This window comes from Alligator mississippiensis, chromosome 1 (assembly GCF_030867095.1).
Source record: "Alligator mississippiensis isolate rAllMis1 chromosome 1, rAllMis1, whole genome shotgun sequence".
Lineage (NCBI taxonomy): Eukaryota > Metazoa > Chordata > Crocodylia > Alligatoridae > Alligator > Alligator mississippiensis.
Genome location: NC_081824.1, coordinates 36,713,619 through 36,734,913, shown reverse-complemented (window position 1 = coordinate 36,734,913; position 21,295 = coordinate 36,713,619). Strand labels below are relative to the sequence as shown.

The following is a 21,295-nucleotide window of genomic DNA, read 5'->3' as shown; positions in this document are numbered from 1 at the left end:
CCAGATGACATGACTCCATAGACTGGATCTGGCCCGTGGGCCAGAGTTTGAGCATCACTAACAATTACAATACAAACATAGGCCGGCCTCTGTGGGATATCCTGTCATAGTCCAATCAGAAAAACAAGTGACCTCCATTACAGTTTTATATCTGGAAACTGTTGCCCCAAATCCAAGTTGTATAAATCCAAGCTCTAAAGGGGTCTACCAAACTCAAGAAGGTGGCTGGCCGATTTTGCGTGCAGATCCCAGGGCCTGCCATTTTCATGGACTGAGTGCCTCAGTGCCCCCCATGCATCTGATTGGCTGAGCGACCTTGGTAGTCCCTCCCCTCCCCGCCAATTGCCAGATGGACCAAAACCATGACTTAACCACTTAACAATGTTTCCCTTAATGGCTCCTGCAGGCTTAATCAGGGGATTAAGTCCATGGAAACCCTTATTTGATGTGTTATTAAGCAATCTAAGCATTTAATTAAACTCTAAACTGAAATATTGCATTAAATTAAAGCTACACACAACATGAATTGTAACTAATACCAACTATATGCACTTTATTCAGTAATACCAACTATATATACTTTATTAAAGAACACTGTAGAAAGGAGTTTACTGAATGCTAACCCTGAGACTGAAAGAAAAGGACAATTTTCTTGCCATTTTCCAGTTGATCTAATAAAAGGTATCATTTTGGAACCAAGAGTTCTAGTTTTTTGTATACCTTTTTGGCTCAGACCAACACAGCTACCAAGTACACCCCTGAAACATGGAAGATGACAAATTTTAGCCAATTTTTTATTTTAAACTTCGTTGCAGAACAACAAGGAAGTTTTTTTTACCTCTCTGCCTGCCATCTGACACCTCCAGGGAAGGAATTCTACCTGATCTACACATCAAAGAGCTACTCAACACAGCTCACAAAGACACTCTCATGGACCCAGTGGGACAGCTTTCCATCTTCAGCTTTCTGTGTGCAAAAATGAAGTTCATTTCCTACCTATGGGGACTTTTTACCGTCTTGTACCATCTGCACTTTTCCCAGAGCCTGATAAAGGGACTTTGATCCCGAAAGCTTGCAGAAAAGGAAAATATTCTTGCCAATTCTTTTCCAGTTGGTTTAATAAAAGGTATCATTTTGGAACCAAGAGGTCTAGTTTTTTATATATCTTTGTCTCAGACCAACCCCTGAACCTTGAGACCGGCAATTCATGCTAGCTATTAAATGATGCAGGCATTCTCTGTCACTGTGGGGTGAACACTTGTCCATACACTGAGATGGCACACTCAGTGTCCACTGAGTTTACTGGAATGGGGAGGCAGTGTTTTGCCATTGTAGAGATGTGGAAATTGGTGACAGGGAGTCCCAGAACACAGGCGTAGACACAGGCATCCAGCACACCAACAAAGTTCACATAAGCAGCATGCTTGTTGTCATGCTCTTTCCACTATCCAGGGATTGATTTCAGTAGCTGAGGGTCACAACTCAGAACAGGCACCTGGCTGAGATCCAAAATGTGAACAACACTAAGGAGGCAGCTGGTTGTCTGAACCACAGTGGCAGTGACAGATCATACCTGTAGTACTGGTTCAGCTTCACAGCTATTGCCCGGAACGTTCCTGTCTCTGTTGGTTTTCGCAAGGACAGCTTGACAGTTCTTGTGATGCCATGTCCTCGACCCAACTTATCAAATCCATCAGATTGTTGTGTGCATGGTGGATCACAGCCTGCCAGCCTTCAAGCCACGTTAGAAGCTACATGAACTGGGTGGCATTTACTGCCACAAACTTCACTTCATCTTGAATGTTGCCTCGCCTTAAGAGATTGCAAAGCCTAAGCATGCACCGTGGGCTGCATTTGATTTCCAGCTCCTCACTTACAAACTGCTGGTGGCATTGCATATGCTTGGCATGGTAATGAACAGCATTGGATCATGAATACCACCTTGTGAGCACAGGCTCTGGTGGCAGCACCACAGTGGCATGTGATTCCCCACTTTGACTGATGATGGACTCCATGTACCAGACACAGCTTGGACAGTGCTCGAAGGCTTTCTTGAAGGAGGGCACCAAGCTATCCACATCAGAGAACTGCATGTGCCAGATGTCACTTACTAAAGACAGAATGTGTGTCTTGCAGGCGACATGAACTGCATTGGGCAGCATTCTTTGGAGCACATCAGAGAAAGCCTTGCACGTGTACATGGCACTGTCAGACAGGAATGCAGAGATCTTGTTATATTCTAAGCCATAGCTGACAGTGACCTTTTCTGTGGATTGAGACATGGTGTAAAAATTGACAGGTGTTAGGTGGACCAGCTCTGTTTGAAACACAGACAGGTCCCAGTCTGTCCATTCCCCCAGTACAAATAAAATGAGCAGTATGTAGTTATCTTGAGGGTCCGTGGCTTCATCAGCCACAATGAAGAAGGATTCATACCATGAACGATGCACGCCTCCAGAAGCTGGGGGGGCATGTTGACCACCCTCAGGAGGCAGCAGCAACAGGGTCATGGCAGTGGTGAGTGGAGAGCTTCCACAGGTGGCCACAGTGGTGCTGGCAGCGTGGAGTGGTGAGTGCCAGCAGCAGCAGCCATGGCCAGCAGCAATTGGTGATTGGCAACCACCCGCAGACACCGCCAGCAGTGTTGGTGGCAAGTGAGGGGGGGTGGTGAGTGGCGACTGCCCACAGGCGCCACCAGCAGTGTCAGCGGCGCTTTTTCAGGGGGTGCACCACCAATCTTAGAAAGTGCATGTGCACCCGCGTGCATCCTCTACATGTCGCAAATGAGACATGCTCTGCCAACGCAGACTTTGTGGATTGTACATATGAAGCAAGCACTGCAGGGAGACAGTCTTAGTGAAGCTTGTTGGCACACGTAAAACTGCCAGCATTTGGCACACTTTCGTTCAAGTTGTCCCTTAACTTCAGGTGATCAAGTTTCTCCAGTAGGACATTCACTGCCACAAAAGCCTCCATGAGGGAAAATGCCATTTCTCACCTTGCTGAGCTGCTGTCTGTGGCCCTTTTAAAGAGCAAGGGCATGGTTGCTTGTTTCTTGCTCTGGCCTTCAGACTCTTCAACAGCCTTTAATTTCATGTATGCTTCAGACTCTAAGGCCACATCCAGAGGAGTGCGGCTGTGCGGTATATGGTGCCACAGACAAGTCTGCAGTGCCACATACTGCGCATTCAGCTGTTCTCCACACTGCAAGGGAATAGCATGGGAGGGGGTTGACCCCTGGATATCTAGTACTGACCCCACAGCCCAGAGCTGAAACTTATTTGGGTGTTTAGGAGGATTTCTTCTCAGTGATCATGGTGAAGAATCCTCCTTAGGCTACAGCATGCTCTAGTCTAGCAGCATGCCTGTGGATGCTTTAAAAGCTGGTGCCAAAACTCTCACTTCCCTAACTGGCCCTGGACTGAACCTGTGTCACAGTCTCAGCCTCTGATTTGCTCCCTCTCCTTCTCCCTCTTCTATGCTTCAGGACTGCAGGGCTTCCTGCCCTTTACTCTGCTTGCAGCTTGCTTGGGTTTTTTTGCCACGAGATGCCAAAATCACAAAGCTCACTGTTTTTTGAAGAACCCACCATTTCCCATGGAGACCGTCCTATTTCACAGTTTAAAAAACTGATGCACACCGACTATGTGTTTGTTGTTGGGATGGATTTCCTATTCTGACTTACCTATAGCTGTGGTCTTCCTGAAGCATGCATGGTTGTTATGACATCCCTAGAAAAACACTGGTGTACTTTGAACAGTGTAGATTATCTTTCTTTATGTTCTTCTAGTGCTAAATAAGTATTCAAATAGTCCATTATACAGCAATATAAATCATCTGGTCTCCAACACACTTAGCTTGATTCAACCTCAGAGGGATGAAACGGCTGAATACACATTTCTTTTTTGTGCATTTATTCTTATTTGATATATGAGTTGAGATTGCTTCATCTGTGTACTTTGGAATTGGGTATCTGTGTACTTCTAATCAAGCTGTGAACACATCTCTTGGTGACCAGCAGTTCTTATGACATTGTAACAATGTTTCCTTCCTAGACTTTCACTTTTTCATTAGTTTTGCATCATACACATTGAGTGTTTTATCCAGTCCTCAACATCACATAGATACCTTTGTTCATTATCTAAGTATGTGTATTAACCCAACATTTCTTATTTAAAATTAAAAACATGTTATCCTGACATGGTGGTTACTGTCTCCTAGCAACAGAACTTCCTCTTAAGACGCTTGTTATTTTGAGGGGTCTGTCTCACGAATACTTTAAATAACCTTAATTCTCTGCATAGTTTGCCTAACTTAAGCAATCCTTTTATTTATGAGTTTGATTATGTATAAAAAGAGTTAATTACTACTTTGACACCACAGCAACCTGTTGTATGAAATACAATAATGTAGCAGCCTTTAAAAAAATGGACCCACCTGAACAGAATGGGAAGGGCTGCCTGGCAAAGACAGAGTTTGTCCCGGAGGGGACACTGTAGGCTCTGAGGGCAAGTGAAGCTGTTTGGGAGCAGCCCTTTTGGAAGTGGGAGGGGTGATGTAACCCCAGCACAGTTTGAAAGAGAGCCTTAGCAAAAGCCCGGGAAGGGCCCTGAGCTGGGATTGTCTGAGAGGCTTGGATAAAAGGGGGAGCAGTTTTTCCCGCGGGGGGGGGAAACAAGAGAGAGAGAGGGGGCTGAGGGACAGGCTGGAGACCGGACTGAGAGTCTCAGCGCAGTGGTCCCTCGGAGAGCCCCTGAGAGAGGCCTGCAGGAGCAGAGTGGAGAAGCTGCGGGGGCAGGAGCAGGCAGGGACTGCTGGTGTGGAGAACCCAAGTCTGGAGAGACCCGATTGCAGCCGATGTGGCTGGGTGAGCACAGCAGAGCCGGGGGAATGGGGGACTGCCGGAGTCTGCCCTAGTTTCCCTGAGGGGTGAGGGGCCCCAGGGGCAGGCAAAGCCCAGGGAGGGGCTGCATTTGCTGGGGCTATGAGGCTGTGTGGGGCAGGAGGGTTGCTACAGCCTGCAGCCCAGACACTGCTCCCAGCAGAACCAGGGAAGGGGGCAAAGGCAGGGGAAGGCTGTCTTGCAGGAACTGCAGAGGAGCTGCTGCTTGCTGCTCAGAGACCCCAGGAGCACGGAGACGGACACCAGTGCCAGGCAGCATCCACAGACCACATGCAGGGACACAGGCAGTCCCGCTCCCTGAGATACCCCACCAGGGGCAGTGCACATGGGATCCCCAGTACACCATGTGCAAGTGAGAGACTGTGTAAATAAGTTCTTGAGGGTTTATTAGGCAGTATATCCATGTGCTTATTTAATGATTATTTACTATGTAAATAATTAAATCTTGTAAATAGTTTGAGAACTATCTGCAAGGGTGCTTGATTGTACGGGGAGGCTCTCCGCTCGGGGCACTGCAGCAGCTTCCCAGGGGGGCTGGGCAGGGCTACTGGCTACCGGGTACCCCAGGATCCCATTACTCAGGTGAGGGCACATGTAGTGTCGCGCCCAGGGTTACATTGTGGGGGCTCGTCCAGGATTTCTGGCCATGTACCCATTTTAATAGGTGCCATGTACCCGTAGCTGAGCGTCTCCCCCACCTTGCTGCAGGCTTGTGTTTTTGTTTTGATTTGCTTGTCCCAAATAATTTTTCACTCTATTGTGGGAGTGTTGGTGTGAGGGTTCTCAATTGTTATGGCCATGGCCGAGCTTCTGCAGTGGTGCATGGAGCTGCAGGTCAGCCCAGGGAGGGTGATTGTGATTAGCAACATCCCCAAGGGCCTTTCAGCCGAGGCCATTCAGGATCTGCTCAGGGGACCCTCTCGATGCCTTAGACTATGTCAGGTGCGTGGAGTGCGCCCTGATGGGAGAGGGGACTATCAGATGGCAGTATGTGAACTGACAACCGCAGTGGATGCCCTGCATGTTCCCCGGATGCTAGAGGTCACAGATAAGGAAGTCTGGGCTGTAACTCTAGTAGGTGGGGGGCTGGTTCCTCACCCAGACTCTGGAGGGGAATCCGAAGAACCCCCCTCCAGAGGAGCTGAAGACCCTGTGCCAGCTGCCCCAGGTGAGAGTGAGGTGGGCTCCAGAGCACCAGATCCAGAGTGGGCAAAGGCATTGGGAAAAGCCCTGAAGGAGGCACTCCAGCCATCACCTGAGTCGGTTGCCTACAAGAGGCTCCACATATTTTCAGAGAAAGACCCACTTTCCCGAGGGGAAGAGACTTTTGAGGCTTGGCATTCCCATGTGACAGAGACTTTGGCCTCGTGGGCAGTCTCAGAAGAGGAGAAGCGGAGGCAGCTGCTGGAGAGTCTCCGAGATCCAGCTTTTGAAGTGGTTCAAATGATTAAGCAGGAAAACTCCAACATTTCCGTTCTCCAGTGTCTCGAACTTCTGTCTAGTGTCTTTGGAAAATCTGTGCAAGCTGAGGCTTTGTTCCTGGAATTTAATAAGACATACCAACAAAAGGGGGAAACAGCCTCAGCTTACATCCTGTGATTGGAGAGTGTTACAGAAGCTAGTGGCCCAAGGAGGATTCACTTGGGAGATGGCTGGAAAAGCTCACTTGCAGCAACTCTGGGTAGGAAAACTTTATGATGCGCAACTGGTAAGGGAGCTCAACCTCACTGGGAGGAGAGAGAATCCCCCTACATTTGGGCAGTTACTTCGGGAAATCAGGGAGGCTGAAAGCCTACAAGCTGTAAAAGCCTCTATCAAAGTGGTAACACCAGCACCAGCCTGGGGATTGGCTGTGGCTCCGTGCCCACAACGAGCATTGGTTGTCGAGATGCCAACGGCAACTGACTTTGACAACAATGCCCCACAGCCACTGGCCGTGCTGCACCAGCAAGCCCAGGTGACACAGGGAAATCAGCCCAGGGCCTCCCAAGACTCACTGGCTATCAGGTCACAATGGCCTCGCCGGCCCAAAGGGAGAGGAAAATTTTGTTATCAGTGCGGGGAAGACGGACATTTCAAGCGCCAGCGTACAAGTCAGGGCAACCCTCCCCTGGTATGGCAGTGACTGCAGGCAACAAGGGAGGAGCCGGGAAATGGTGGCGAGGCCCAGGGAAGGAGCCGACCCGAGTCTCAGCTCCCTCAGGCTCTGACAATCTGGGAACCCCAGCTCAGTTTCCATCAGGACTAGCGGGACCTAGGGCAGAGGTCCCTGTGGTGATAGAGGGACGGAGGTGTATTGCTGTGTTAGACAGTGGGTCACAAGTAACTATCATATTCCAGTCCTTCTATGACAAGTTTTTGAAGCATTTACCACTGCAACTACTAACTGGGCTGGGGCAATGTGGCTTAAGCCAAGAAGTCTACCCGTACAGTGGGTATATTACAGCCCAGTTAGAGTTCCGCAAGGAAGTGACCAGAGTATGCAAGTCTGTGGCTGCACTTGTGTGCCCAGATCATAAGTGGATGCGGGGGGCCAATATAATTGTCGGAACTAATTCCAGTCTGTTCCAGGTGCTAGCGTGATATTGTTGGCAAAAGGCCGGGAAACAGTACTTAAAAGCTTTGCCCATGCATGCCCTTTGCGCTGGAGCATATCAGCAGACTGAGACCTCGGCTGGCACTAAAACTGATGTCAGGCTGGGAGCTTTGTATTATGCAGGCGAGACTCCCGGAAAGGTGCCTGCGCGAGGCAGCCAGTTTTTACTCACTGCCCCTAAGGGCATTGCCCGGACCCATCACAAGAAGCTGGCTGTGGTAGAGCCACCTCAGAACTCTGGACCCTTAAGGCAGATGCTAGTTCCCAGTGGGGTAGTCGATATTGGAGGGCAAGCTCCATCCTCAGTGACTGTATTAGTAGTGTATTAATAGTGAACCCCACAGGAAAAGACATCACAGTGAAGCTGGGACAATGTGTAGCTGAACTGGTTGAAGCAGAGATAGCTGTGTCACCTACACAGTCTTCGCAAACCCAGATTGTGGACCCTGCAAAGTTCAATTTTGGGAGCTCTCCAGTGCCAGCTGCTTGGAAGACCCGACTGCAGGAAAAGCTAAGTGCTTGAGAAAACATATTCTCTGTGCATGAGTGGGATGTTGGGCTGGCTAAAGGAGTGGAGTATTCTATTCGGCTTCGAGACACCCGACCATTTCAGGAGTGTTCCCAATGAATTGCCCTTTCAGAGATGGAGGATGCGAGGTGGCACCTCCAGGAACTTTTGGACCATGGTATCATATCCAAGACACGTAGCCCATACACCTCCCCAGTTGTGGTAGTGCGAAAAAAATCTGGCAAAATTCAGATGTGCATTGATTATCGAACCCTCAACAGCTGCACTACGGTGGACCAATACACCATTCTCTGAGTGCAAGATGTCCTTGACTGTTTGTTGGGCAGCCAGTGGTTCTCAGTGCTTGATCTGTGGAGTGGTTATTACCAAATTCCACTGGCACAAGAGGATAAAGAAAAAACAGCTTTCATCTGCCCACTGGGGTTCTACCAATTCTAGCGGATGCCCCAGGAGATCTCCGGTGCCCCTGCTACATTTCAACAGTTAATGGAAAAGGTAGTAGGAGATATGAACACGACCCAAGTGCTGGTATACCTGGATGACCTCATAGTATTTGGGAAGATGCTAGAGGAGCATGAAGAGTGACTGTTGAAAGTCCTGGATCGATTGCAAACTGCTGGGCTTAAGCTTGCCCTGGACAAGTGCCAGTTTTGCCAGACGTCAGTCAAATACGTTGGACACATAGTGTCCCAGAAGGGAGTCAGCACAGACCCTGATAAGATCAATGCCGTGGCAACGTGGCCAAGGCCAAAGAACTTTCAGGAACTTAAGCGATTCTTGGGGTTTGCTGGGTACTAAAGACAATTTGTCGAGAACTATGCCAGATTGGCAAAACCCCTAAACGACCTCACTTGGGGATATCAGGTGAAAAAGAGCCAGATCCGAAGTAAAGGAGCTCTGTCTAAGGCAAGAGCAGGCAGGCCCTTGGGTTTGCAGGACCCATTAGAGTCATTTGAGCCATGATGGGATGAAAATTGTGAGCGGGCATTCAGAGCCCTCATCCAGAGTTTGACATGTGCCCCAGTATTAATTTATGCAGACCCACAACAGCCATTTCTATTGCATACGGAACCCAGCCTTGAGGGGTTGGGGGCCGTGCTATACCAAGCACACCAAGGAAAATTAAAACCTGTTGCTTTTGCCAGCCGAGGTTTAGTCGACAGTGAAACTCGGTACCCGACACATAAGCTAGAGTTCCTTGCACTCAAGTGGGCGGTGATTGAAATTCAAGGACTACCTGTATAGGACCCAGTTTGAAGTTTGGACTGATAACAATCCGCTGACCTATGTGCTAACAAGTGCCAAGCTAGATGCAACAGGGCACCGTTGGGTAGCAGCATTGGCCGATTACCGTTTCAGCTTACACTATAGAGCAGGGAGGAAAAACATAGATGCTGATGCTTTATCGTGACAACCGTATAAGCAGGAGAGAGAAATAGCAACAGTGGATGAAGTGCAGAGCATCTGTGGTTTGGAGGAAAGAAGAACATCTGAGGCAGAGAGACTACCTGACTGTGCAGCAGAAGTGCTGGGCCTGCCACCAGACAGTGTCCCACGGGCCACGGTGGTTATGTGACTCTAGACCAATCGCCACTGCCACGACTCAATGCCATGGGATGGCGGCGAGCTCAAGAAGCTGACCCTGACATAAAAGAATTTAAAAAAAAAAGAAAAAAGGGGACTTGTCAAAAGAGTTCAAGCCTAAAACACTTGGTGGCCAACACCTCCTTCGTGAATGGCCCTGACTGAGGGTCATAGAGGGAGTGCTGTATCGAATGGTTACCACCCTAGATGGGGGCATTCACAAGCAACTAGTGCTGCCCCAAGAATACCGGACACTGGCACTAAGAGCGTTGCATGACGACCTCGGGCACTTTGGGATTGAGCAAACGCTGTCATTGGTTCGGGACCAATTTTATTGGCCTGGGATGGCCAGAGGTGTCCCAAAGAAATGTGAAACTTGCGCACGCTGCGTGCAGCGGAAGACTTTGCCGACTAGGATGGCATACCTGCACACTATCAGCAGTTCAAAGCCCTTGGAGCTGGTGTGTATTGACTTCCTAACTATTGAAACTGATCGCAAAAACATCAGCAATGTACTAGTAGTCACAGATCACTTTACCAGGTATGCCCAGGCCTACCCCACCAGGGACCAAAGGGCCACCACTGTGGCAAAGGTTCTGTGGGAAAAGTACTTTGTGGTGTATGGCTTTCCGGAGTGGATCCATTCTGATCAAGGTCGAGACTTTGAAAGTCACCTGTTAAGAGAAATTTTCTAGATGGCTGGCATCCGGAAATCACGGACCACTCCCTATCACCCTCAAGGGGACCCTCAGCCGGAGAGGTTTAACCGGACTCTACTTAATATGTTGGGTACACTGAGGAACGAACAGAAGGATCGTTGGAGTCAACACCTAGCTTTTTTGGTGCATGCGTACAACGCTACCAGAAATGATGCCACCAGAGCCAGCCCCTACTCACTCATGTTTGGAAGGGAACCTTGACTACCAATAGATCTTTGCTTCAGGGTTGCCAAGGACCAGGGTGAATCCAAATCATATGGGCAGTATGCTCAAAAGATGAGAGTGAGACTGCGGTGAGTGTACCGACTGGCAATGGAGGCTGCCCATCGAAGCAGAGGTATGACCTTTGAGTGCGTCCACAAGGCCTACAGGTTGGAGATAGGGTGCTGCTGAGGAACCTTGGGGTGGTAGGAAAACACAAAATTGCTGATAGATGGCGGCCCTCTCCTTATATTATTGAAAGACAACTTGGGAATTTACCAGTCTACAAAATACACCCTGAAAGTGGAAGGGGCCCAGAAAAGACTGTGCATAGGAACTTGCTCCTTCCAGTAGGGGAGTTGGTGGGACCCCCATTGACAAGAGAAGGGGGTCATGAGTCCCCACGGGAAGGTACCACACGGCGGCGGATCTGTTGTGCAAAGCAGGAAGGACATGAGCTCACTGGACACTGGCACGAGCCCAATAGTGAGTCTGAAGAGTTCTATTCTGAAGGGTTAGACCTAGGTACTGGGGTCGCCTGGCATCACTTGGAGCCTGAGGACCCCGTGGACCCCAGTGTGGGGCCCATCCCAGGGGATTCCCCTCAGTCTGGGCAGAGTAGTAGCCCGGCTCAGAATACAACAGGAGTCTCATCAAATCCTGCTGCAGGTAGCACCGGTGAGGAACAGGAGAGCGATATTAACTGGGACCAGGAGTTGGAGTCCCCACGTGGTCAGGGTTGGAGTCCTGATGGCAGTGAAGAAGTTAGCTCCAAGGAGCTAGCGCTCAATACACCCCGGCCCATTCGAATAAGGAAAGGAGTATCCCGGCAGACATACGATGCACCGGGAGTCAGCGGTGAGGTCTCCATCTCTTCACCATGGAAGTACTAAGGGACTGAGACTGCATCCAGCCTGGTTCACTGGGACAGCAAACCTTGATGCGGGGGAGGATGTAGCAGCCTTTAAAAAAATGGACCCACCTGAACAGAATGGGAAGGGCTGCCTGGCAAAGACAGAGTTTGTCCCAGAGGGGACACTGTAGGCTCTGAGGGCAAGTGAAGCTGTTTGGGAGCAGCCCTGTTGGAAGTGGGAGGGGTGATGTAACCCCAGCACAGTTTGAAAGAGAGCCTTAACAAAAGCCCGGGAAGGGCCCTGAGTTGGGATTGGCTGAGAGGCTTGGATAAGAGAGGGAGGAGTTTTTCCCACGGGGGGGGGGACAAGAGAGAGAGAGGGGGCTGAGGGACAGGCTGGAGACCGGATTGAGAGTCTCAGCGCAGTGGTCCCTCGGAGAGCCCCTGAGAGAGGCCTGCAGGAGCAGAGTGGAGAAGCTGCGGCGGCAGGAGCAGGCAGGGACTGCTGGTGCGGAGAACCCAAATGTGGAGTGACCTGGCTGCAGCCGATGTGGCTGGGTGAGCATAGCAGAGCCAGGGAGGACTGCCGGAGTCTGCCCTAGTTTTCCTGAGGGGTGAAGTCGAAAATGACCCGTCCACCATCACTCTCTGGGTGCGGCCCTCCAGCCAGTTAGTGACCCATCTGACTGTAGGTGTCGACGCCACAGTCCCCTAGTTTTTAATGAGAATGGGGTGCGAGACAGTGTCGAAGGCCTTCCTGAAATCCAGAAAGAATACGTCCACTGCTACCCCTGCATCTAAGGATTTTGTGACCTGGTCATAGAAGGCCACCAGGTTGGTCTGACAGGACCTGCCTCTAATGAACCCATGTTGGTTGCCCCTAAGCATAACCTCCCCTGCTGGCCCCTTGTGGACATGCGCCAGGATAATTCTCTCCAAAAGCTTACCCAGGATCGAGGTAAGACTAACTGGCCTATAGTTCCCTGGGTCCTCCTTCCTCCCCTTTTTGAAATCGGGAACCACATTGGCCCTTTTCCAGTTCTCTGGCACCACACCAGAGCACCATGAGTGTTCGTAAAGCCGTGCCAGGGGTCCCGCAATGACCTCTGCTAATTCCCTCAGCACTCTGGGGTGGAGGTCATCAGGACCAGCTGATTTAAATACGTCCAGTCCCTCCAGAAGTTCCCTGACTAGATCCTCACCGACCCTAGGCCTGGGTGTGCCTTCCCCGGGGCCTGAGAGGGTCTCAGCAGACAGGTTGATCTGGTACCTGTTGAGGAAAATGGAGGCAAAGAAATCATTAAATAGGTTAGCCTTGTCGTCTGGTGTGACAACCAGATTTCCTAGCATGTCTTGCAGAGGACCCACGTTACTGGGTACCTTCTTTTTGCCCAGAGGCGATCATGGGATACCAAATCAAAGGCTTTTTTGAAGGCAAGATATATGACATCAATCTCTTCTCCCTTGTCCAGGTGATAGGTCACCTGGTCGTAGAAGGAAATGAGATCAGTCAAGCAAGACCTACCCGCAACAAACCTGTGCTGGCTATCCCTCAGGATGTTGGCGTCGGCCAGACCATTAAGGATGGCCTCTTTAATAAACTTTTCTAAAATCTTCCCCGGGATAGTAGTCAGGCTGATGGGCCTATAGTTTGCCGGATCCACTTTCCTCCCTTTCTTGAAGATAGGCACCACATTGGCCTTCTTCCAGTCTTCGGGCACTACACCAGAGCACCAGAAGTTTTCAAAGATCCGTGCCAGAGGCTGGGTTATGCTTGCCAGCTCCTTGAGTACCCTGGGGTGTAGATTGTCAGGGCCGGCTGACTTGAAGGTATCCAGCCTCTCAAGGTGTTCCTTCATGAGGTCAGCATTGATGGAGGCAGGGGATCTCCCTCACCTGGACCTCCCTGTCTCGTAGCGGGCATGGGTGTCCCATGGGACTGATGAAAGACCGACACAAAGTACCCATTTAATACGTTGGCTTTTTCCTGGGCACCAGTTGTCAGTTGTCCCATCTGGTTCAACAGTTATATTGTCAGCAGTGATATACATAAAATTATTTAATCCATAGTTACCAATGTTGTCACCATAGCAAATATATAGTCATAGGCACAAGAAAATGTTTTAAGGAAAAATACATCAAGTATTCCCTTTCTAGGTAACCACTGATTTATACATCTTGTTCTGCCTGTGCTGTGTTGTAAAACAAATGTTCCCCATGGCCATTATATGGTCATTGATTATGCTGATGCATAAAATTAATACATCTTGCTAAGTATAAGAAGCTACATATGTTGGAGCTGTTCTTGTTGAAGAAAAACAACAGCCATTTTTGTGCCTTCAAAATTCAGAAGAAATACAAGTGTTTACTAACTAAAGGCCAATGCTGATACAGAAAGGGAAATATTTATGCACTCAGAAACCAAGTACAAATACAAAGGAATAACCAAAAAAAACTGTTAAAATTATTTGATGGTATTCTTCTAATCCATAGGAAATACCTTAGTCTTGTATTTAGATAATCAAAGACATCATACCTGATATCTTATAGACTATGTTGATGTATTATTGCTTCTAGTGAAAGCTGTTCACTTCTTGTCTCTCTAACAAAATTATATGTTCTAAGATACAATTCTAGAAGTCATGCAGAAATAAACACAATGCAACTTCTACAGACAAATTATTAATTTATAAGATGTGTGCTAAGAAAAATAAGGTAGGCATTTATTATTTCCATAATTTAAAAATGGGATGAGGGGCTCAAGTATAGTCACTGACATGTAAATTTACAGGTATCATTGTTGTGATTCTAATTTGCTAAGGCATGACTGTGATGAGACTTAAAACTATCCTCATTTATTTTATGAACAATTACAAATATCAACTAGCAATGCGTTTCCATCAGAAGGAGGAAGACCTAAAGGGTATCTTTGCAGATGAACATACTGTATTGTTATCATGAGCTGAGTTTGAAATCTGGAAAAGAATGGCCTGCAAGAAGCCCTGAGCCTCTATTGGTAGGGGTGGCATATAAATTTAAATAAATAAACACACAACCCTAAAAAAGGCCCTATAGGCAGCTGGGGAAAGAAATGAGTACGGATCCCCACCAGACCAACAGAGTACCTACACAGCCAACCAAAGAAAATATATAGTTCTAAGAGCAGGATCCAGCACAAGGAATGGATCAGCACAAGGGACAGAAAGACAGCAAGACAGCTTGGTCTTTTCCAGGGATTCAGACAAAGGCTCCTCCTGCCAGAATAGGCAGAATTCTGGGATCATCTGAAAAGAATAATTTGGCAGGGATATACTTTGATGTTATTAACACCACATCAGGCAGGTGCCATTCCCCAGATCCTGGAAGATCTGGGGAGGGAAGGGATCTGAAAGAGAGGAAACTCCAGACAACCTTCTCTTAAGTGTTTCCCACCTTTCAGAAGAGAAATTGCAAAAGATTCTGAAAGAAAATAGTTGGAAAATATGGAAAGGGTTTGGTGTATGAAACACTGGAGTATATATTATGAGGGGGTGGGGGGCCTGGCTGATCCTGATGGCCTCCATCTTTGTAGTATTGGGGTATTAATTTCCATTTACATACTAGCTAGGGTAGCTATAATGGGGTATTCATGGTACATATACTCAACTGTGTACATTAGCACTGCAACACAGTAAACCTGGCAAATCAAACCACGAAGGGACATGTGTAAAATGTATTTTTATCATCCACAAATACTAGGAAACAAGACAAATAAGAGATGCTCAGGTATGAGAAGTACAATATGGTATCATTGAAACTTGGTGGGAAGGATCATATAACTGGAATATTAGCCATGACGTTTGCAACTTGATCTAAAAAGATACCATGAAACAGAGGAGAGGGAGGCACTTGATAATGATGCCATTACTTCTTATAGTCATGACCACTAAAGAATTTCAGAAATAAAAATGCTTATAGAATAAAGTTCTAATTATAAAACTGAAGATAAGGGCCCCAGTGAGCTTTTGGTTTTTTTGCTTTTTTTTTTTTTTTTTTTTACAGACAGTTCAATCACACTGATGAACTGGACCAAGTGTAGAAAGAAAAATTATCATGGATGACCTCAACACTGGGCCATTTAGTATTTAAAACCTTTAAAAACCATACATAAAAATTTACTTACATACAATATCAAGCATCCAACAGGAGTAGCTCAGTATTGGACCACATTCTGATGGACAAAGAAAACATAATCACTATACTGAAAAATTAGTGGTTGCCTAGGAACCAGTAAGCATAACCTGATTAGATTTTCATTGTGCAAACAAAATATGGTACCAACCAGTGATTTTTATGCTTGGAACTTTAAAAGGGGCAGTTTCCCAAAGCTTAAAGTAATTGCCAGCAAAACAACTTAGAAACCAAATTTAAAAGCAAAAGTGTTTAAAAAACTGGCCAAAACTGGCTGCAGAGTTTATTAGTTTACTCCAGTCCAATAGCCCTGCCTGTGTAGACACCAATATATTTACTGTGGAGCTAATTAGTCTAATCCACAGTAAATTTCTCATGTAGATACATCAAGTATCTACTAAAATCAAACATTTTCAAACAAGCAGGCCAAGATGATCCGTTCCCAAGAATCTTAAAGAAAACAAATAAGAAACAAGCTGAAGAGTTAACATTTGCTTTTAGAAAATTCTAGAAATTCCAAAGAGAGACCTAGACAAGCTTTTATGTATCTCAATACCTTTCCTCAGGTGGTCCAATAAAAGATATTACCTAGAAGCATTATCACCTCTTGCATGTTTCCTGGGCCATCATGGTAACATTACTTCAACACTACCAACAGAATCGAGGGCTGTCAACTAACTCTACTATTTAAAGGTGTTATCAGGGATAATGCAACAACTCTTCTTGTTTGGCAATCCCTTGCAGTCAAGGATGATTGTCTTCCATGAGTGTCTTATCTGCATGTCCAAAGATGGCTGATGAAGCCTATCCGGGATCTACAAAATCTACTGCAGTTCAGATATGCGTTTCTGGGTGGGGTGAGTGATGCTGGATTCTTGATGTGGTCTGCAACATGCTTTTTCTGCCACTCCCACTTTTCCATCTCCTGTTGTTGTCTTGAGGTTTCAAAGTAGTGAGATCCCTGCAGCAGACGCTTCCTCCATTATGAGGCAGTCCTGGGTTATAGTATCCCATGAGTTGACATCAAGGTTGCATTTTTCTAAGGTGGCCTCAAGGACATCCCTGAAGTGCTTTCTCTGCCCACCTCTTGAGCGTACACCTTGGCTGAGCAGGGAGAATAAAACTTGCTTTGGGAGTCTGGAGTCAGCTATCCAGATGACATGGCTGTCCCAACAAAGTCGATGTTGGATGATCATCGCCTCAATACTCACGGTATTTACTTGCAGGAGGACACTAACATTGGTGCGTCTGTCTTTCCACTGGATTTGGAGGATCTTCCACAGGAAGTGTTGATGGTACTTCTCCAACAACTTTACATGTTTTCTGTATGTTTTCCATGTCTCGGCTCCATACACCAAGGTGGGGATCACGACTGCTTGATAAACCATGAGCTTGGTTTCAGATCTGATGTTGCAATCTTTGAACACTTGTTCACTTGGACATTTGAGACCCTGCTGGGTTTCTTCATTGATGCCAGCCTTCTGTAAGAGATGGCTTCCAAGACATGGGAAATACGGTCAAAGTTTTCCAGAGTCTCACCATGAATCTGGATTACTGGAGCTGGGGACTGTTCATTAGGAGCTCAGTCTTCTGAATGTTAAGCATCAGTCCAACTGCATTGTGTGCGTTGGTAAAGACATCAACAATTGCCTAAAGGTCTGCTTGCAAGTGAGCAGATGCTACTACATCATCAGCATACTGGAGCCCAATGATTGAGGTCAGATTGATCTTGCTTTTGGCTCAGAGTCAACTGAGGTTAAACAGCTTACAATCCATTTGGTAGTTTAGCTCCGCTCTGGCTGGAAGCTTGCTGGTGGTCGGATGTAGCATCGTGGCAAGGAATATTAAGAGTGTTGGATTCATGATGCAGCCTGGCTGAACTCCCATTTTAACCTCAAAGTAATGCAATAGATCACTTACTGAGAACCACCACTCACATACTGTCATGGAGCAGGCAAAGAATGGCAATGCATTTTGGTGGGCATCTGTACCTCCATGGCACTTCTCAGTTGACAGAATCAAACGCTTTTGCGAGGTGACAGGCCATGTAGAGAGGCTTATGTTGTTTCCAGTATTTCTTCTGAAGCTGGCGAGCTGTGAAGATCATGTCAGTCATGTCTCTCGACTGAGATTCCAGGAGGAGCTGTTCAGCAAGTGGAAGGAGATGGCTCAGTGGAGCTCTCACAGCGATCTTCCCTATGGAGGACAGCAAGGCAATCCCTCTGTAGTTTCTACAGTTGGACTTGTCTCCTTTCTTGAAGATTGTCACAGTCATGGCATCTCTGAGGTCACCTGGGATTTCCTCATAATTATAGATCCTTGAGATGAGGAGTCATGAAGTTGTGATGTGAGCTCCTCGCCTCCCTGTCTGAAGATTGCAGTGGGGATTCCATGCACTCTAGATGCTTTGTTCTTCATCTGCTTGATGGCTTTCCTTACTGCAGTACAATTAGCATGAAACCAGTCCTGGGATATCATCAGAAAAATGAAGCAATTCATTCAGGAATCTATCAACAACAATAGCAAGAACAACAAAATTAGAGACTAAAAATATAATGAATTCCAGTCAACATTTCTGAATTCCCTGGTTAAATGGCCCATGCCAACAAAATGTATATTAATGCGAACAAATCCAACTCTGGAAACGAATCATGCAGCTTACGCCAACAGGAAGAGAATCTCTCTTCTAGAAAACAGTAACTCAGAGAACAACTTGAAGATCAGTATGATTACAGTAGTTTAACAAAGAGAGGCAGAGGGGAGATTGGGGCACCAGCCCCAGGCACCGACCCTGAAATAGGGGGTAAAATCATAGAAGTGATTATGCTGCTAGACTGGCTGCCATGGTGCCACTGGCAGCACAGCCAAGGACTCTGTCTTGTGCAGCACGGCCACCAAGGGCTTTCAGACATCACCTTTTGCCTCTGTATGGCTATATCAGTATGAGCTCTCAGAACAGACTAACTCAGGCAGCCTTTAATCCAGTTTGCCTGGGTAGCCATGAAAAGAAGGTAACATGGACTTGCAACAAGACTACAGACCCTCCAAGGTTCCTAAGCACAAACTCTGTTTCAAAGTCTTCACTAAGTCTATGCCGCTACACATACAGCCCCATTTGGCCACACAGATGACAGTGGCAAGCAACCCAGCCCCAACCCAGGTCTGCAGAAGAAAGGGGTATGTCCTGGCCAGATCTAGCTGGAGGGCGAAGGGGTATGGCCTGACCTTGATCCAGCCATGGTGGGGAAAGAGGTACGGCCTTGCCCTGATCCAGTCATGTTGGGGAGGGAACTCGGCCTGCCTCCAACCCGCTGTGCGTGGCTTGGGGTTTGGGAATTTGGCAGGGAGGAAGGTGACCATATTAATTGCCAGTGATCCCCCAACCATCAAATTTGCTCATCCCTGGGGGAGCCCCATGGGCCAGATGCCTTGGCTCTGTGGGCCACATATCAGCTGCCAGCCAGAGGTTGAGAATCCCTGGTACAGATGTACCACTGGAACCACAAGTAATAGGAGAGTTTTGCAAAAGCACTGGTATGGCTGTGTCTAGAACACTGAACCCATTTCTGGTGTCCACACTCAGAGGGTTAGCAGAGCAGCCACAATGCACAGGATAGTGCTGTCTGCTGCAATACCAATGGTGGTGATGGCACTCCCGGCTTTCACTATGGCAGCTGCATTTGGGCTACTGTCCCCTGAAGCTCCCTTTCAGTTATGCTTCTGTCCATACTTCACAAAGGATATGAAAATACAGTAGAGAAATCAAAGGAGAACCAGCTAAATGTTCCAAGGTCTGGCAAACAAACTGTATGATGCAAGACAAAGAGCTTAATCTATTCAGCTTATTGAAGAGAAGGCTGAAAGGGGATTTGATTACTGTGTATGAAGGCAAAGGAAATTTGATAGGGAGGGAATTTTCAATCTTGTATCAAAAACAAATCAAGATCCCATGGCTGAAAGTTGACAAATTAAACCTCTAGCTTTAAGATTTAAAATCCATTCCTGTTTCTATGTCTCTTTCTCCTGAATGCCGGAACAATGCTTCTATTCGGTATGTGGTGACTCTCACAGATGATGAGGGGGAATGGGGAGATAGTATTTAGAGCCTAAATAAATAATTCTAAATGACGACTGCTCTCTGCCACTGATCACTGCCCTACATACCCCCACACTCCACAGCACTCTGCTTTTTCTAAAAGTCATTCTGTCCTGCTTTCAGGATGCAGCATTGTTTTCTTCCACATGGACTATTCCACAGAAACAGGGAGCATCTGTCCATAACACATTTCTTGAGGAAGAACTCAGCTTTACGCGCAAACCCATTTGTATGCACCCTCATAAGAGCCTGGGTCGTTTGCCTTCATGAGATTAGAGTTTGAAGCAATTCAAGTTCCACAGCAAGTAAGTTAAATACAAATAAAGGCAGGCTACAGCAATGCACCAAGATTTAACAAAAAGTTTAATGTGAATGAACGTAAAAATACTCTGCCAGTTTCAAAAGTTTGGAGCATTCTCTATGCTCCTCTATGGTCCTAAAGATATACACGCACGAGAGTATCTCCACTTACATTCCTCAAAATTAGTAATAAATGAAGGGTTCTAGAAACTTTGCTATATAGGATGCTACAAAGAGATACTGTCCCTTTTCTGATGTAAATAGAGGCATAATATGTTGCTAGAATGTCATGGGGGGCAGAGCTGCATGAGGCACAGGGCAGCATCACTGGCTGTGGTATCGCCTAGTCTGGCAGACCGGTCACTTTTATTTTTTCACCTGCCCCAGGGCCAGTGCCTGGGGCTAGTGCCCCAATCTCCCCTACCCTTTATTACACTACTGAGTATAAAACCTATCTAGTTTCTTGAGAGGTGGTAGACAATTGCCTCTGCCAACCTCTTCAAACTGAATCGTGAAATCCTCTAAGTGAGGCTGCAAGGCATATCTGTGCTCACAAATTACTGTACGTAGTTAGTTCAACTACAATATAATATTTACCTACGTTTTCAATGTGCTTTGAGATCTACAGCTGAAGAAATAGTAGGTAAAAATAAGGTATTATTTCTACATGGCATATTACTGAACCTCTTAGCTGGTTATAACTAACATATTTAGGGATTTGATCAGGAGGTCAATACTGTGACTCAGTATTAAGCACTGGCTCTGGAACAAAGTAACATAGTTCTAGTCCTGTACCTGACACTTAATTTGCTTTTCAGCAGCTTTACCAGCACTGGGAGTGAAGATAAATTTGTGTTGCACCTGCATGACTAACATAGCTAGCTAGGGAATAGCAAGTATGTACTGAATAATTCAGGGCTCAGAAGGCATCATTATTAGGCTCAACCTGCAACATAAACCTTCTTTGTTTTAATACGGTGTTGATATTTATGACCCCATTTGTTTTTATATTTATACTACTGTACTATCTTGCGTACAACACGTGCCCAAATAAAACATTGGTTTTGGAAAACAGAATGTAGAAGAAAAGATGTTTCCAGAGTCATGGCCAACTGTGTGACAGAGTAAGCCCTCCTGGGAACATAAAGTGTGCTCTGGAAGAGTGATGTAGCCGTGATGATGAAGGCTTCCTGTGATTAGAGACCTGATGAAGAATGCCTTGTATCCACAAGCTTGTTTAACTTTATCCCAAATACATAGTTGGTCCGATAGAAGATATTACCCTAGGAAATCCTTGTCTTCAGGAAGTATGGCATCCCAGGAGGTAGTCTGGAGAGGCAACAG

General features: G+C 46.9%; 1 protein-coding gene and 1 long non-coding RNA gene across 3 annotated transcripts in view; one reads left to right on the top strand and one right to left on the bottom strand.

The window, feature by feature from the left end:
• Positions 1-5,701: 5,701 nt before the first annotated feature.
• LOC132250390 (modulator of apoptosis 1-like) lies at positions 5,702-6,502 on the top strand. Its single transcript, XM_059727254.1, has one exon. The coding sequence runs from the start codon at positions 5,702-5,704 to the stop codon at positions 6,500-6,502; it is 801 nt and encodes a 266-aa protein (XP_059583237.1).
• A 6,924-nt stretch (positions 6,503-13,426) lies between these two features.
• Positions 13,427-21,295, bottom strand: part of LOC109284389 (uncharacterized) — a 44,503-nt gene continuing 36,634 nt past the window's right edge. For both annotated transcript variants that reach the window (XR_009463063.1, XR_002091836.2), the window contains one exon: positions 13,427-18,062. This is a non-coding gene — a long non-coding RNA (uncharacterized LOC109284389). The remainder of the gene's footprint in view (positions 18,063-21,295) is intronic.

Coding starts and splice junctions, on each gene's coding strand:
- LOC132250390 (XM_059727254.1), top strand. CDS start 5,702: ATGGCCGAGCTTCTGCAGTGGTGCATGGAGCTGCAGGTCAGCCCAGGG.